This window comes from Mus musculus, chromosome 13 (genome assembly GCF_000001635.26).
Source record: "Mus musculus strain C57BL/6J chromosome 13, GRCm38.p6 C57BL/6J".
Classification (NCBI taxonomy): Eukaryota; Metazoa; Chordata; class Mammalia; order Rodentia; family Muridae; genus Mus; species Mus musculus.
In genome coordinates, this window is record NC_000079.6 from 74,243,322 (window position 1) to 74,259,253 (window position 15,932).

Genomic DNA, 15,932 nt, shown 5'->3' on the forward strand with positions numbered 1-15,932 from the left:
GGTTAGTTCATATTGTTGTTCCACCTATAAGGTTGCAGATCCCTTCAGCTCCTTGGGTTCTTTCTCTCGCTCCTCCATTGGGGCCCCTGTATTCCATCCAAAGATGACTGCGAGCATTCACTTCTGTATTTGCCAGGCACTGGAATAGCCTCACACGAGACAGCTATATCAGGGTCCTTTCAGCAAAATCTTGCTGGCATATGCAATAGTGTCTGGGTTTGGTGGCTGATTATGGGATGGATCCCTGGGTGGGGCAGTCTCTGGATGGTCCATCCTTTCATCTTAGCTCCAAACATTGTCTCTGTAACTCCTTCCATGGGTGTTTTGTTCCCTATTCTAAGGAGGAATGAAGTATCCACACTTTGGTCTCCTTTGCATATTTTAACCATTGTTGTTATTGTTGGTTGGTTGGTTTTGTTGTTGTTTTGCCTTTTGATAGTCGAGTCTCATATGTTTTAAACATTAACCTCTCACTGGATGTATATTTTTTCAGATGCTTTCTTTCATTCTGTGTTCCGTCTCTTCACATTATTGACTGTTTCCTTCACTGTGCAGAGGATCTTAGATTGATAAAATCCTGTTTCTCTGTTTTTCCATTCATTTGTTGATAGACACTTGGGTGGCTTCTCCTTCTGACTTGGTGAGGAGGGCTTCTGAGAATGTGGGTGTGAGCAGTGCAGGCCAATTGGAGAAAGAAGGTTCAGAGTGCGGTGAGGGTCCATTTGACACTTAGCTCTTCCTGCAGTCTAGAAACTTGCAGCGAAGCTTGATTGTCACGCTGCTGCCTTCATGACTAGCATGCTTTTCACAAAGGGGCATCTAGTACTTTTGACCCACATCTCTAGTGTGCTGATATGAGATCCCAGAGTTTTTGTTCTGCCTACATTTGACCTCAGTGAGGAATATGTCCAAGTTTGATAGACCCTGTATCACTCCCACCTACTGTCTAGCTGGATCTGGGCACAGCTAGAGTGGGTGAGGGCAGAGCTGAGGCTATGGAAGGGTGGAAATCTGAAGCCAGCATGGTTAGGGTAGGCTTGGTAAGCTTGCCCTAGGCTAGTGCTCAGTTCCTAGAGCTATCATTTCCATCTGGTCCATACCTTAGAAACAGTCCATTCTGTCCAGAATTTGGGAGACCAAAATCACCATAATTTGCATTGTTAGCTATTATTCATCACCCAACCCATAGGCTTGCTGCAGCCTCCTATCCAGACAGACATGGGAGAAATGCACTGGGAAGTGCACTGAGAGGTGGTTAGAGACTAAGGCGTCATACTGCATGAGAACTTAGGCTATTATGTGAGAACAAAACCAACAGGGCAACAAGTAGGTGAACTATGAAGGGGAATGCCCTCACCTCTGATAGAATGGCTATTCTAGGCAGCTATCATGGTGTTGGGCACCCCCCTCTCTCTTAGGTGAGTGGCAGATGTGTAGCAGGCTAAGCCAGAGCATATGTCCTTAGTATTGAGCCCACTGGACAAAGACGTAGCTCAGTTGTGCTCTCCAGATCCTGCAACAGCTTTTCCCAGCTCAGTGCTTGCCACGTACTCATGATAGCCTACTAATAATAGTTCAAAGACCAAAGAAAATTTCAAGACTTGAGTATATAAAATGTCTTCTTAAAAAAGATTTTATGAGATTAGTCACAAGCAAAAACAATCTTAATTTTAACTCACAAGGCAGAATTTTTTTTAAGACTATAAAATGCTGTTTGTGGGATCATATGGATTCAATATCAGATTGACTTTCTGGTCCAGAATTGTCATGCCAAATTCTTTTACACATGTGGAACCATCTTTCAAATATGCATCATGAATTTTTTTCTTTTCTTTCTCTTTTTATCCCTACAAGTTTTTTTTTTTTCAAGCAAAGCAAAACAAAAAAACCTACGGTACATGGAAAATGAGATCACTTTTCCAAGTGGAAAAACGGATTTAGCCCTAAGGTTAAAGTCTGCGTTTTTTAAGGGGAAAAAAAGTCGTCCATGTTTAATGTAAAAGTCACAGCACGAAGCACCTGCCACAAGGTACAGGCAACGGTCAGTGGCCTGATGGCACCTCTGCTCTGTCTTGGCATTCCTCCCACCCTCTGCACACAGAGAGGCCAGCACTTTGAGAAGTTGTACTTCCTTTGGCGAACTCTGGCTATCTTGATTTCTTCCAGTCCCATGGCAGGAAAATAGCCAACAAGTACTTCAAAGATTATTTTTGTCAAGGTCACAGCAGAGGAAAAAAGAAAAACAAAACAAAACAAAACAAAAAAAAAAGGAGGGAAAAGGGAACAATTCTCAACAGCTTCTCTCATGTCTCCCCCTTGGCATTAGGGGAAGTTGGAGCGAGTCGTTCCCTCTGGGAGTTGTTGCCATGGTTACTGCACAGCAACAGGCCCTAGTCACGCGAGCAGCACTGGGCAGGCATTGGGGCAGCTGGCTGAGCTTCCTGGAGCCAGATCACTCGCAGGGGCTGTGGCATGGAACTTGCGTGCGTGCGAGCACTGTTCTAGCCGGGGGAGTGGAATAAATGGCTGTTTATAGATCCCACAAATAGTAAACGCAGCCTTGAATTTCTTCCATGAAGCAGCTAGGGCACTTGAAAGCAGTTCCTGAGAGACCATACTAACTAACTGTGGCTGCAGAGACAGCAGGTGTGGACAGCGCTGGAAGCACCGCACTCATTTCATTGTCAGCCATCCCTTGGGCTCTGTTCTGTCCTACTGGTGGAAAGGTCTACAGCTAACCTAGAGCAGGTTAGAAGCTGAGTGAGCAGTGTAAGTGGCACAGACTATCACCTTCATCAGCCCAGCCAATAGAGGACAGGCTCTAATCGTGGTCCTCAGCTTCAAGCATGGCTCTCCCAGATCCTGGCAGGTCTGCCCCACTCTCCTGGTCCTTTTCTTACCACGTTCCCTTTTTCTGTACCCTGGAGTTTCTTAGTGTTGGTTGGAAGACTCTGAAATTTTATATTTTCAGTTTTTAGCCATGGACTCCTATCTGTACCAAGAAGCTAAGTAGGTAGGAGAAAGGGGATTCTTATCCTTCTGGCTCTAACCCTCAGTCTTCTTCATAGTGACCAGTACATGGTCACTTACATGGAACATGAGTCAAACGTCAGTTCTGCCTACAAGGCCCCAGGAAGACATCCTAACTGGGAAGGTGGGTTTTTGACATCTTTCTTCAGAAGAACAACTCCAAAATAGTTTTCTCCAAATTACTACACTAGAAGTACTGGAGGTACTTGGAGTCTATCTATGAACCTCCTTTCAGGAGTCTGAAGGGTCTGTGGTAGCTTATCTAAAAGTTACAGAACATACTGGTGCAGCTCAGAGAACTTCTGCCTGGTGCATGGCTGTGACTCCCTGACATATACAGTTATGCCACAACTGTTTCTGTATTACATTGTGAGGCAGAGTGGACAGAGGACAGCTAAAACCTGGCAGGCAGCCATGGGTTCTGCAGGACTCTCCCTTTCAAGGAGTTTGTGAGATTCCCTTCATCTGAGTATGTATTTCAGTAAATCTTTCTTTTTACAAACCACTTGCAACCAGAGGACTTTTGCTATGCCAGTTCAAGGACCCATGGCAGTCTTGGTCCTGATATCCAAAGTCTCCTACCCAGAAAGTCTCCCAGACTGCACTCATTATCTTCATTTGTGCAAACCTCCTTTAAACACGAAAATATAACATGCACCTTCAGTTCAGTCATACTGGAGGAGGCTGGATCCCATAAAGGCCAAGAAAGCTCAGGCACCTGAGGCTGTCTAGAACTGAGGTGTGGGAAGCCATCGTGTACGCTGGGAATTTGATAATGAACAGCCTGGAAATTATCATGTTCCTGCCCCTTGCCAGAGGGTTTAAGATCATCCCTGACTGCTGGGCCCTGCCCACAAGGACAAGATTCAGAGAAAGGGAAGCTGGTATTACAGATCTACTGCCACAGCAGTACTGTGCAAACAGCCTTCAGAGGGGACCCCTGCAGAGAAGGACTCCTTTGCAAGCCTCTTTTTCATAGGTAAACTCACTCAGGAAGCTGGCTGCCCTGACCATATACTTTCCTCAACCCATCCAGCAGACGAGGGCTGGCCAGTGTCCCCAGGCATAGGTCCCTTGTCTGGTATCCCAGGAGCAAAAGCAAAGAAACCTATGTGACATATATGGATCAAGCTAAGGAATTGATGTAAGGGTGACTATAAATAACAACTAAAAAGATGAGGGAGACTTTAGCAAAAGAAAACAAGAACAAGAAATGATATATTAGGTATTAATAAAAATGAAAATATTAGGTATGAAATGTGATGATATACACACAGTGGACCTGAACATAGTGGGAAGATGAACAGCAAGCTCTTGTGCCTGTGTGCATAGGGAAGGGCGACTGTACAAAAAAAAAATAGAAATTCTAGGTGTTTTCCTAGGATAGCGATGATCCTTGAATAGCACAACTCCTAAAAATAAACAAAGAACCAGGAATTAAGGCAAAAACTTTCAGAGTTGAAGATGTTAGAGGGGACAACCAGGGTAAATAAGAAAAAGAGATGCATCATAGCAAAGTTTAAGGAAGACAAAGGCAAAGGAAAATGTTAAAAAACTTTCAAAGAGCAAAAGCACCAGTGTGGAGGATTCAGACTACCAGACACTACCAACAAAACAGCATACTATAAAAGTTGAGGGAGGTTTTACACCTTACATCCTGTATCTACCAAAGGGCTACCCAACTATAACACAGAACAACAGTTTCTGGTTTGCTTTGAGGCTGCCTTAGAAGATTTCATATCAAGACCCACAGTGCTGACACCCTGAAGAAGCCTTCTAGAGAGAGGCAGATCTGGGCAATGGGGAGAGACAGGAAAATGACCAAAGGTTCTGGTTGGTTTCACAGTGATCGTGTCAATACAGAAAGAGAAGACAGAAATGAAGACAAGAACCTGTGGTCTACATGAAATCAACCTGAGGCTCAGGATAGAGTCAGAAAGTCTAAGAGCTCTCAGAAGGTACCTGAGAGAATTCCCATATAAAGTACGATAAGAAAAAAAAATTTTAAAAGAAGAAGGAGGAGGAGGAGAAGAGGAAGAGGAAGAAAGAGGAAGAGGAAGAGGAAGAAGAAGAAGAAGAAGAAGAAGAAGAAGAAGAAGAAGAACAACAACAACAACAACAACAACAACAACAACAACAACAAGAAAGTATGGTAAGAACAACAGTACACAAACCACATGAAGGCTCAGCAGTCAACTGGAGTGTCAGAAGAGACACTAAAGAAAGTGTAAAGAGAAGAAAATGCAGATATGACAACAGAAACCAGCCCAACTATAAGAAACAACTGCAGTATAGTCACTGCTAAGAGTAAAGCTTACTTAAGGAAGAGGGTCCTTTGGTGCACTGTCTGCAAGAAGCTAACTTAGAAAAAGGTAAACAGAAAGGACAGAAAGATACCCTGTGAAGTGAGGAGTCAAAATAACCCTGAGGCATAATTTTATCATCTGACAGACTGAACCGAATGCCAAATGTCCAACACCTTAAAAGATTTGTGGAGCCCAAAGTCTCCAATGAAAGTGAAGAGCCACCATTGAGACAGGCTTAAGTTTCCTGCCCTGCAGAGACCGGGTCTGTGCTCCCCTTGGTCTCTTGAACTCATTATGTATTCATATAGCAGGCAGCTGCTGACTCCTTCAGCCTCAGCCAGTCATTGAGATGCCAGGTTTGCCCAACACCAGCCTTCCTAGCTTTCCAAATATCTTCAGTACACTTGTAGGTCAGCACAGACTTCCCAGAAGATCCAGGCCCCGCAGACTCTGAACCCTTCAGTGCCTTGGGCAACCTCTCTGCCTGGAGTTAGCAAATGTCTGTCCTTCACTTTCTAATAACTTATCCTCTCACTAATTGTGCTAAGTTTAGGCGTATCCACCAAGCATCAAGTTAAATTTAATCCTACAATGTGGTGTAGAGGTGGAACCAGGTGGAGCTAATAGGAAGTGGTAATGGACCATAAAGCCTTTTATCTCAGTAGTGGATCATCTACCCACCTTCCATATAATAATACCTTGAACTTTCTCAGATATCTGCACGGTTCCCACCAGCAAAAAGGCTCTTGCCAGATGTGATTTCTTGACTTTGCACCTGTCAGTCTACAGAATCATGAGCTAAATAAATATTATTCATAAACCACTTGATCTATAAGGTTCAATTACAACAAGAGAGAATGGATAATGACATCCCCATACATTTTGAGTTGAATCAACCTTTTCTGATTTGGCAAGCTCTGGGTCCAAATTTAGTGAAACAAATTTGTTCCTTGCAAGAATCTATAACTTTACCTAACATAAGGTCCTTTCATCAGCTGTTGGAGAGGCAGGTATGGCTAATGAACCAGCAGTGGCCAGTTGCAGCACTGACCCAGAGCTTGTCAGATCTGAGAAAGTTGATCCAACACAGCAGGTAAGAGTGGGCCCTGCTTCTGTCTGGATTCTATTGGTTTAGCAGTAGGAACCAGTCCAACTGAGTACATCTGAAGCAGGGCATGAGATATGTGGCTGCCGGTAATAGTGCACAAGAGAAAGCAGTGTTGTTCATAAGGAGTAACTATGAATTATAGAAAGCTAAATACAGTAGTGCCTCCCGTCTATGCTAGTGCACCCATCTCTGCTTTGTTTTGTTGAGACAGAGTCTCATGAAACTCAAACTCAAACTCACAATGTAGCTGATACTGCCCTTGAACTCCATGTCATACTGCTTAAGCTTCCTAAATTCTGGGATTAAAATCATGAATAACCATATCATATTTGGCTTACATTCTTAGGGTGCTGTGATCTAGAAGCAAAGTGCACATAAACAAATTCATTCATTCATTCATTCATTAATGAAAAAGTACAAATAAAAAACAACACTAAAATTAACCCATTCAATTCAATTTCCATACATTTCAGTAAACTTCTGTACAGTTAGAATATTTCTCTCTCTCTCTCTCTCTCTCTCTCTCTCTCTCTCTCTCTCTCTCTCTCTCTTTCTCCTTCCTTCCTTCCTTCCTTCCTTCCTTCCTTCCTTCCTTCCTTCCTTCCTTCTTCTGTCTTTCTTTGCTTAGATGCAGAATCCCAACACTATTTGGTACTTGCATGTAATGGATGACAGTGACCTCCAAAGATCTTGGCCAACCTTGGTTCAATTAGCTCACCACGCCACAACCTCCAGGTCTCTCACACACAATATTGTAATCTCTCTGCCCAGACATATTCTGCACACCCTTCACCAGGATTTGCCCAGAGAGTTTATCTGATCCTCCCCTTCATGAATCCTATCTGACCACAATGCAACAAAAACTTAAAATAGACAGCAAAGAACTGCCAATAACTATACAAACTGTTGGAGATCAAACAACTCATTACTGAATGATGAATGGGTCAAGGAAGAAATCAAAAAAGAAGCTTAAAATGTTCTGGAACTGAAGAAAATGAAGCTCAACAAAACCTTTGGGAAATACTGAAAGTGGTCCTTCAAAGGAGATTTACAGTTGTACTGACTAAAGTTAAAAAAAAAAATTAAAAAGACACAAATGGTTTAATGATGTAACCAAGAATTTGTAAAAACAAAAACAAACCAAATTCAAATTCATTAGATGGACGAAATAATAAAAATCAGAGTTGAAATTAACGAAGCAGAAAGAAAGAAAATAATCAACAATTCTGGGAGCTGAGTTTTTGAGATAAACAGGATTGACAGACCCTTGGCCCAACTAAGAAAGGAAGAAAGAAAGAAAGAAAGAAAGAAAGAAAGAAAGAAAGAAAGAAAGAAAGAAAGAAAGAAAGAAAGGAAGGAAGGAAGAAAGAAAAAGAAAGAAAGAAAGAAAGAAAGAAAGAAAGAAAGAAAGAAAGAAAGAAAGAAAGAAAAGGAAGAAACAGAGGACCCAAATTAACAGAATCAGGAACGAATAGGGAAACATTACAAAATACCCCCAAAGATATTCATAATATTATAAGGGTTTGTTTTTAAGACCTATACTTCATTAAGTTGGAAAATCAAAAGAAGTGGATGAACTTCTAGATTGAGCCAAATCACCAAAATTAAACCAAGAAGAGATCAAGACTTAAACAGACCCATAATAAATAAGGCAATTAAAATAGTAATAAAAAGCCTTTCAACTAAATGAAGTCCAGAGCCAGATGGATTCACAGAATTCTGTGAATTTTAAAGAAAACCTACAACCAACACTTCTTAGTCAAACTAGTCAAAAGCAGAGCCATAAGGAGCAGTCCCAAGTTTCAAGAAGCTGGTATTACTCTAATATCAAAATCAGGTAATCACACAATAAAAAATGGAAAACTACAGACCAATATCCTTGCTAAACATAGATTTAATTTTTCTCAATAAAATACTTGCAAACTGAACATACATCAAAAAACATTATCCACCATGACCAAGTTGGATTTATTTTGGACATGCGGGGATGGTTCAACTTATGCAAATCAATAAATACAATAAATCAGGTAAATGTACTTAAAGACAAAAATTATCTGATCATCTCAATAGATGCAGAAAAACTTTGACAAAACCTAATATGCATTCATGATAAAAGAATAAAAGTAGACTCGTATTATTTACCTTACACACACACACACAAAATAACTTTTAATGACTCAAATACCTCAGTGTGAAATCTGATGTACTGAAACTGATAACAGAAAACATAGTACCATACAGGGTATTGGTATAGGAAAGAACTTTCTGGATAGGAACCCATTTGCTCAGAAGTTGAGACCGTCAATTGACAAGTAAGACTTCACACAACCAAAAGCCTCTGCAGGGCTGAGGAAACATTCAGCTGAGTGAGTAGCAAACCCACAGACTGAGAGGATCTCTGCTAACTATACATCTGACTAATATCCACAATATGTAACAAACTAAGATAAAGCAAAGGGGGAAATCTGTTAAAAAAAAATGAGCTTGGAATCTGAACAGGGAATTCTCAAAAGAAAAAAAATGGCTAAGAAATAGCTTTACATGCTATTGTCCATAGAAGTAAGAAAATGCAAATCAAAGCAAAATCTGAAACTTCATCTTACACCAGTCAGAATGGCAAAGAGCAACAAGACATCTGACAATAAATGCTGGAGAAGGTGTGGGAAAAGGGGAATTGTCATTCACTGCTGGTGGCAGTGGTATGACTGGTGCAAACTGGTACAACTATTATGGAAAGCAGCATAGAAAACTCTCAAAAAACTAAAAATATATTTACCAAATGACCCAGCTGTAACACTGTTTGGTATATGCTCAAAGAACTCGGCATCTTACTCCACATGGCTGCTCTATTCATAAGAGCTAGGAAATGGAAACAACTTGAATGTCATTCAACTGATGGATGGAAAGTGAATATGTAACAATACACATTATAGAATTCTACTCAGTTTTTAAAAAATGAACTCATGAAATTTGCAGGTAAATGGATGTAACTAGAAAAGATCATACTGAGTGAGGTAATCCTGACCCAAGGAGACACTTGTTAAATGTTGTCTCATCTGTGGCACTTAGCTCCAAATCTTCAGAGATGAATGCATAACCTGGAGTAACATAAAACTATGAAATTAAATAAGCACCATAGTGCTGGGGAACAATAGAGAGGGGAATAGCAAGGTATAAGTGATTTCAAAGGAGAAATGAAAAGAGCAAGGGGAAGAGACTTGTAAATAGAGCATCAAGAGGGTGGTAAATACAGAAGGATGAAGGAGCTTAAAATAACAGTAAAAATATCTGAAAATTCATATGAAATCATATTATCTGCCTAAAACTGTGTATTACACACACACAGATAGATAGATAGATAGATAGATAGATAGATAGATAGATAGATAGATAGATAGATAGCAAGCACATCTGGTTCTGACCTGAAAACTTTTTCCATGCCTCCATGCCTTCATGGAGGAAAAATATGCCTCCATAAATTCTTAACTGCATTAAAATATTTGTTCTTATACCCATAGATAAGTGTAGCTCTCACCCCTCATCAAGAAATCTCTCTTTGCAACAGATGGCGATGATTACAGAAAGCCACAATCAATCAAAGTGAAGAGAAAAGTGATCATTTGCTGCCCAGCCCCAACTGGTGCATCTACAACACAACTCTTGCACCTAAAAATCAGTGACTATTGTGGAAGAGGGAGTAGAAAGACTGTAAGAGCTGGGGCACAGGAAGTTTGCTGTGAGGTTGCATCTCCTAGAATGTCAGAGAAGATGCACCCATGAAATCTTATCAACATGGCTGCCTAAACGAGATCTATACGAGGATAACACCAATAGACATGCTAATATGATAATGGGGTCTCAACCGTAGACAAAGAACTATAGAAACTAATGAATGCTGAGAATGAAATAGTCTTTCCCAGGCAAGAGACCCCAAACTGATAAGCCTTTTTAATGCAGAATATCTCTGTCTTCATACAATATAACCAAAGTAAAGCAGAATTCCATGAGATCCGTGAAAAAAAAGCTTCCAGAACTACTTAACTAATGTAGTAGTCATGTAATACATGACTAGAAACCAGACTGCATTTCCATATTTTACCGCAACCAACAACAAAAAATTAAAGTTAAAAAAGACCATAAATAGAAACAACAAAAACCACTGAATACCTAATTATACGTCTAACATAGACAGGACCTATGAGATGAAAAATGGTAAAACTCTGTTGAAAGTGATTAAGGACCTAAACAGAGACACACATCCTATTCAGGGGTCCACTCAAATTGACTTCAGCTTTAATAATTGCAGTCAAAATTATAGCAGAATTTTTTAAAGATTTATTTTATGTATGCAAGTGTTTTGCTTCCTGTATTAAGTAAGCACATGTGTGTGTGTTAAGTGCAGAAAGTACCCATGGAGGCCCAGAACATGGTATCGATCCCCTGGAACTTCAGTTACCAATGAGCTGCCATGTGCATGCTGGGAACCAAAGCCATATTCTCTGCATCAACAGCAAATGCTCTTAGCCACTGAGCTATCTTTCCAGCCATCGTGGGCATTCTTATGCACATCAACATGATGATTATAAAATGTATGTGGAAAGATAAAGAAACTCAAACAGGCAAGACAATCTTTCTAAAAGATGTACTTATGCATTTTATGTATATCAGTGTTTTGTCTGCGTGTCCGTCTGCATACCAGACAAGGCATTGGATCTCACAGAAGTACAGACTATCGATGGTTGTGAGCTGCCATATGGATGCTGGGAATTGAACTCAGGGACTCTGGGAAAATGTTCAGTGCTCGTAATCACTGAGTCATCTTTCCAATCCTGGCAATACAACTTTGAAAGAAAACACAACGGGAAAAATTCATGTCATCTGGTGTCCAGAACAATTTTACTTACTTCGACTGGAGTTAGGAAGTGTGGCCGTGTTGATATACCAGACAAAATTCAGAGAATGCAAAATGTAAAACTTAACAAAACTTTGAAGAGTGGATCAGTAAGATGGCTTAGCAAGTAAAGTGCTTTCCACCAGGCATGGCAACCTGACTATGATACCCAGGACTCCTGGTAGAAGAAAAGAATGGACTCCCTGAAGCTGTCTTCTCACCGCCCCAAGCATGCCCTGACAACACACACCAACACACACACATACACACACACACACACACCATAAATAAGTAAGTAAGTAAATAAATAAATGTAAAAATAACTTAAAACTTTGGACAAAAGATAAAAGACAAACCTTGTGATCTTGGGATAGTTTTGACATGTGACACCAAAATCATGACCAACAAAAAGAAACATTAATAAATGACTTCATTAACAATTAACCACTTTTACTCTGTACATCATTCTGTCAAGAGAATGAAAAACAAACCACAGACTAGGAAAGAACTTTCACAAATTTCACAAAGGAGAGGTGTTCAGAATGAGCTCTCTAGACTTAACAGTAAGAAGGCAAAAAGTATAGCTTTACATGTGCAAAGGATTTGAACAGTTTGGTAAATATGATACATGGGCACAGAGAAGGGCTGCTTGGCACCCTCAGCCACAAGGAAATACTAGTTCAAACCATGAAATTTCAGCACACACACGCATGCACGTAGGCACACACACACACCAAAGGACGTCAAGTGAGAGAGAGAACACCAAGGAAACTCAAGGACATGTAGAGATGGGAACCCTCTGAAAGCATCTTTAGCCTTGTACTTTGAAGTCCCTGTCCTGGGAATGAAAGAAAGATCCACATAAATAACATGCCTGGTTCCAAACAAAGCACAGCTGGAGACATGGAGAGAGGAGTAGAGGGAGGCAGTGAGGTATCAAAGTGTGGGTGGAGGTGTGGAGCCTAAAAGGGAGATAGAGAGAGAAGTACAGACATGAGGAGGGAGACAGAACAGGAGAGCTAGAGCTGTTGGGTCAGACAACTTAAGTATCCTGGGTGCTGCGTGCATGCTATGTGTTTTCCAATTCAGTTTAAGGATGATCTTTATGAGTCTGAATTGTTTTAATCAATGTTAATTGAAAAGATATTTAAGGGGGTTTGCTAATTACCTTTTTCTAAGAATAAAATTCAAACCAGGATACACTTTAAAGCTCTGATTTTACTAGCAGTGGCAGAAAGATCAATACCAGAGGAAAAAGTAATAATGCTTTAAAATGTGCTTTTTGTTTTAGCACATAATGGTAAGTGATAAAGTTGCACATTTCTTCAACTGAAGGACAGTGCTCCCCAAAAAGATGTTAGTCCCACTGGGGTCCATCCACACTGAGCTACAAAGAGCCGAAACCGATCACAGGGTATTCTGAGCAAGCACAGCTTGCTATGTGTCGGCCCCTTTGAGCACGTGACTCCTGTGTATTTTAATTTTTTTCAATGATTCCTTTCTATTTTATTTTTATGTGCATTGGTGGTTTGCTTACATGTATGTCTGTATGGGGACGTTAGACTCCATGGACTCCAACTTACAAACAGTTGTGAGCTGCCATATAGGTACTTGGAGTTTGAACCAGGTTCCTCTAGAAAAACAGCAAGCACTCTTAACCTCTGAGCCACCTATTTAGCCTATCCTGTGTATCTTTTTAAAGTGTAAGGTTTATAAATTCATCAAACACAAACTCTTCATTAGAAGTAATAGAACTTAGAGATGCTTCCTCACCCAAGCCCCAGACACTGTCTCCCTTAGGCACCCTGGGTGTCCCCAGAACCCACTGGATGCTGTGGGAAATGCCAAGAATACAATGTCTCAGAGTTGCTTGTGGTTGAGGTAGACCCAGATCACTGTTCTTCAACCATAGTTCACATAGATTGGCTAGAAATGGCGGAGTTGGGAGAGCATAAGAAGCAAAGCGTATCAGAGACACTAGACGAGGTGCAGAAGCCCTTCCAGGAGGCAGATAAGTCGAAGCCAACCTTCTAAGGATGGAGCCTGGCACCTGGCTGTCCGCTATCCTCTTCTTCCTGTATATGTGCATAAGATTTCCTAATTTAAAGAAAAACGTAAGAGTTTCGAGGGTGTCGCCCTGAAAGGTGCTATCCCTTCTATGGGCTCTCAATATTCCCCCTCTTTCATCCCGGGCCTGGCCCAGTGAGGATGGGGGACATAGGAGTACAACTGTGCCCTATGTCGTGTCCAATGTCAAAGAATGTTCTGCTGTGATCATCTCCTGAGATGTAAGAGACCAAGCTTGAACAGCTCAGAGAAATCCTAACACCAAAGAACCTTGGGGTTCACCTCAGATGAGAAAAAGATCCACCTAATGGAAGTTCCCATCAAGCCTGAATGCCAGTTTGAGATGCAAGAATTGTCAGGCCCTATTTGTGCAGGACGCCTGATGATCCACATAGAAACTCAACATTGACTCTTTTTAGTCTTTAATTTGGAAAATACATGGCTTAATATTTATGTTCTTTCATCAGTGAGTGAAACTGGAGAGTATGGGATGACAAATGAGGCGCAGATTTAGCACAAGGATGATGAAACCCTCAACGCCATCGTGAAGTTGATCTCTACCCACAGATCCCAGCTTAAGCAGTCTTAGACCAGTCTGGCAAACAGCTCATGAAGATATTTTGGTGCCATTAAGCTTCTTCTCAGGAAACACACACACACACACACACACACACACACACACACACACACACACACACACACACTACATAGCATGCGTGTGTGGCATTGCAATGAAGTGTGCACTTACCTCCAGCAGCAGCCGTCCTTCCTGCACGGGGAACCCTCTGTATGAGTGTTCTTCAGGTGACAGGGCTGGAGCTGACCATACACATGTCTCCTGCAAGGCTGTCAGAAAAGAATGAACAAATAAGCTCTCTGCAGAGCTCAGGCCTGCTGGTGGTTCTTAAGTCACATGTTTCTTGTATTTCCCTGGCTTTTACCCCATTGTTCTTGCTATATGTCCAACTTGGGCTGTTATTGTCCTAAGCAGGATATGCAGAGTCACCATGAAGTCCTAGAAAGTTGTATTATTGGCAGGTAGAGCCAGTTGAAGCTCTAGGCCAGCAAGGACCTGGAAGGTGCCTAATGTAGAAATGTACCCAAATTCATGTAGTATTCTGCCTCATCTTGGAAACAGCTCTTAGCTCTCCCATCTAACCAGTCTTGAGACAATGTGTGGCTTCCTGCCAGGTCCCCTCTATGAACAAGGATCCCAAGGTCCCTGCAAGTACCTCCTGAGACCCAATACCAAACTGGTAGTTACCCTTTGGAAGATAGCTGGTCTGTCATCTGCCTCCAGGCTAGGCCAAGGCTCCCTCAGTCCACCCATCTCCCATACCCTCATCTCCCCTGGAAGGGAGCAGACAAAATGCCCTGACGTGGAGGTAAAGGAAGTCCCTTGAGGATGCTCACCCCCTCAAAAAACTGCTCCTAGACCTATGAAGATGCCCACCTTCCTGGCACCCCTATCCAAGTCTGGTTCGATGGCTTTGGGATGGAAATTTCAATGTTCTCTTACTAAGCTGGATTCGAGTCTATGGCAAGCTGACTCCCCCTCTACCCTCCAGGATACCCAGTCCCAGACAAAAAGTTCCATTGTTGAAGGGCACAGCATTCTTAAAAGTAATCTCATTGCCTGTTCACAGCTCACCTCATGCTGAAAAGGATGGGTTTGTTGTGTATATTATTCAGAAATAAAAGTAGCATTTGAATCAAAGTTCTATCGTTTTTGTGTCACAAGGCTTGGCCTTGGCAATCCCTGATGCCCAGGGGTGGTGTTATTGTTTTGCAATTCTTGTCTAGAATCTGAGCTTCATTGTGGCTCCATGTCTCCCTTTCTGAGTGGTTCCTACCAGTCTACCATCAACTGGTCCCATGAAACTGAACTCCCCCCTTTCTGGACCTCTCAATGTCTCCAGAGGTTCTAAGCATCCTTGGAAGTTAATAGTTACCCAGGCTCCCAGAAAACTCTACTACTCTGGGGTCCAGATACTGTTTAATACTCTGCCCAACCCCACAACAGACCTATACCTGGTCATCAGAGTTAGAGCCTTTCTAGCTTCACCTAAAGCTGTTGTTTCTGTGACTGTCAGCCTCCACTGTCCCATAGAGTCCATGGAAACATCAGACAGTCCTGCCCACATGCAAGAGTTTTAGCTGGGCCCTGTGTAACAGGCTACCCTCTCCAGGGAAGCCTACGAGACTGTGACCCCAATGGCAATGACGTGAACTTTGGGACCTGGTTTCTTTCTCTTCCATTTTCAAAAGGCACTATTTCTTGATCTTGTCTCCCTCAACTAGTGAGACTGGGTTTTCTGTTCACTTCACTAAGAAAAGAAGGTATCATTTCTTTGTCAGAACTCAGGTCTCTCCTGGGAAACTTGAGCCTCTGATGCCTCTGAGGCAGTGATTCTCAACCCTAACCCTAACCCTAACCCTTTACTACAGGTCCTCATGTTGTGGTGATCCTCCAACCATAAAATTCTTTTTGTTGCAACTTCATAACTGTAATTTTGCTACTGTTATTAAT

At 41.7% G+C, this 15,932-nt stretch overlaps 1 protein-coding gene across 5 annotated transcripts in view; it reads right to left on the reverse strand.

Annotated features, from left to right (window-relative positions):
• Positions 1-15,932, reverse strand: part of Ahrr (aryl-hydrocarbon receptor repressor) — an 81,214-nt gene that overhangs the window by 32,204 nt on the left and 33,078 nt on the right. For all 5 annotated transcript variants that reach the window (NM_001317351.1, NM_009644.3, XM_006517050.3 and 2 more), the window contains one exon: positions 14,151-14,248. Coding sequence is in view for 1 of the 5 variants with exons in the window: in NM_009644.3 (NP_033774.1) it covers positions 14,151-14,248 (98 nt within the window). In the remaining 4 variants the exon portion in view is untranslated. The remainder of the gene's footprint in view (positions 1-14,150; positions 14,249-15,932) is intronic.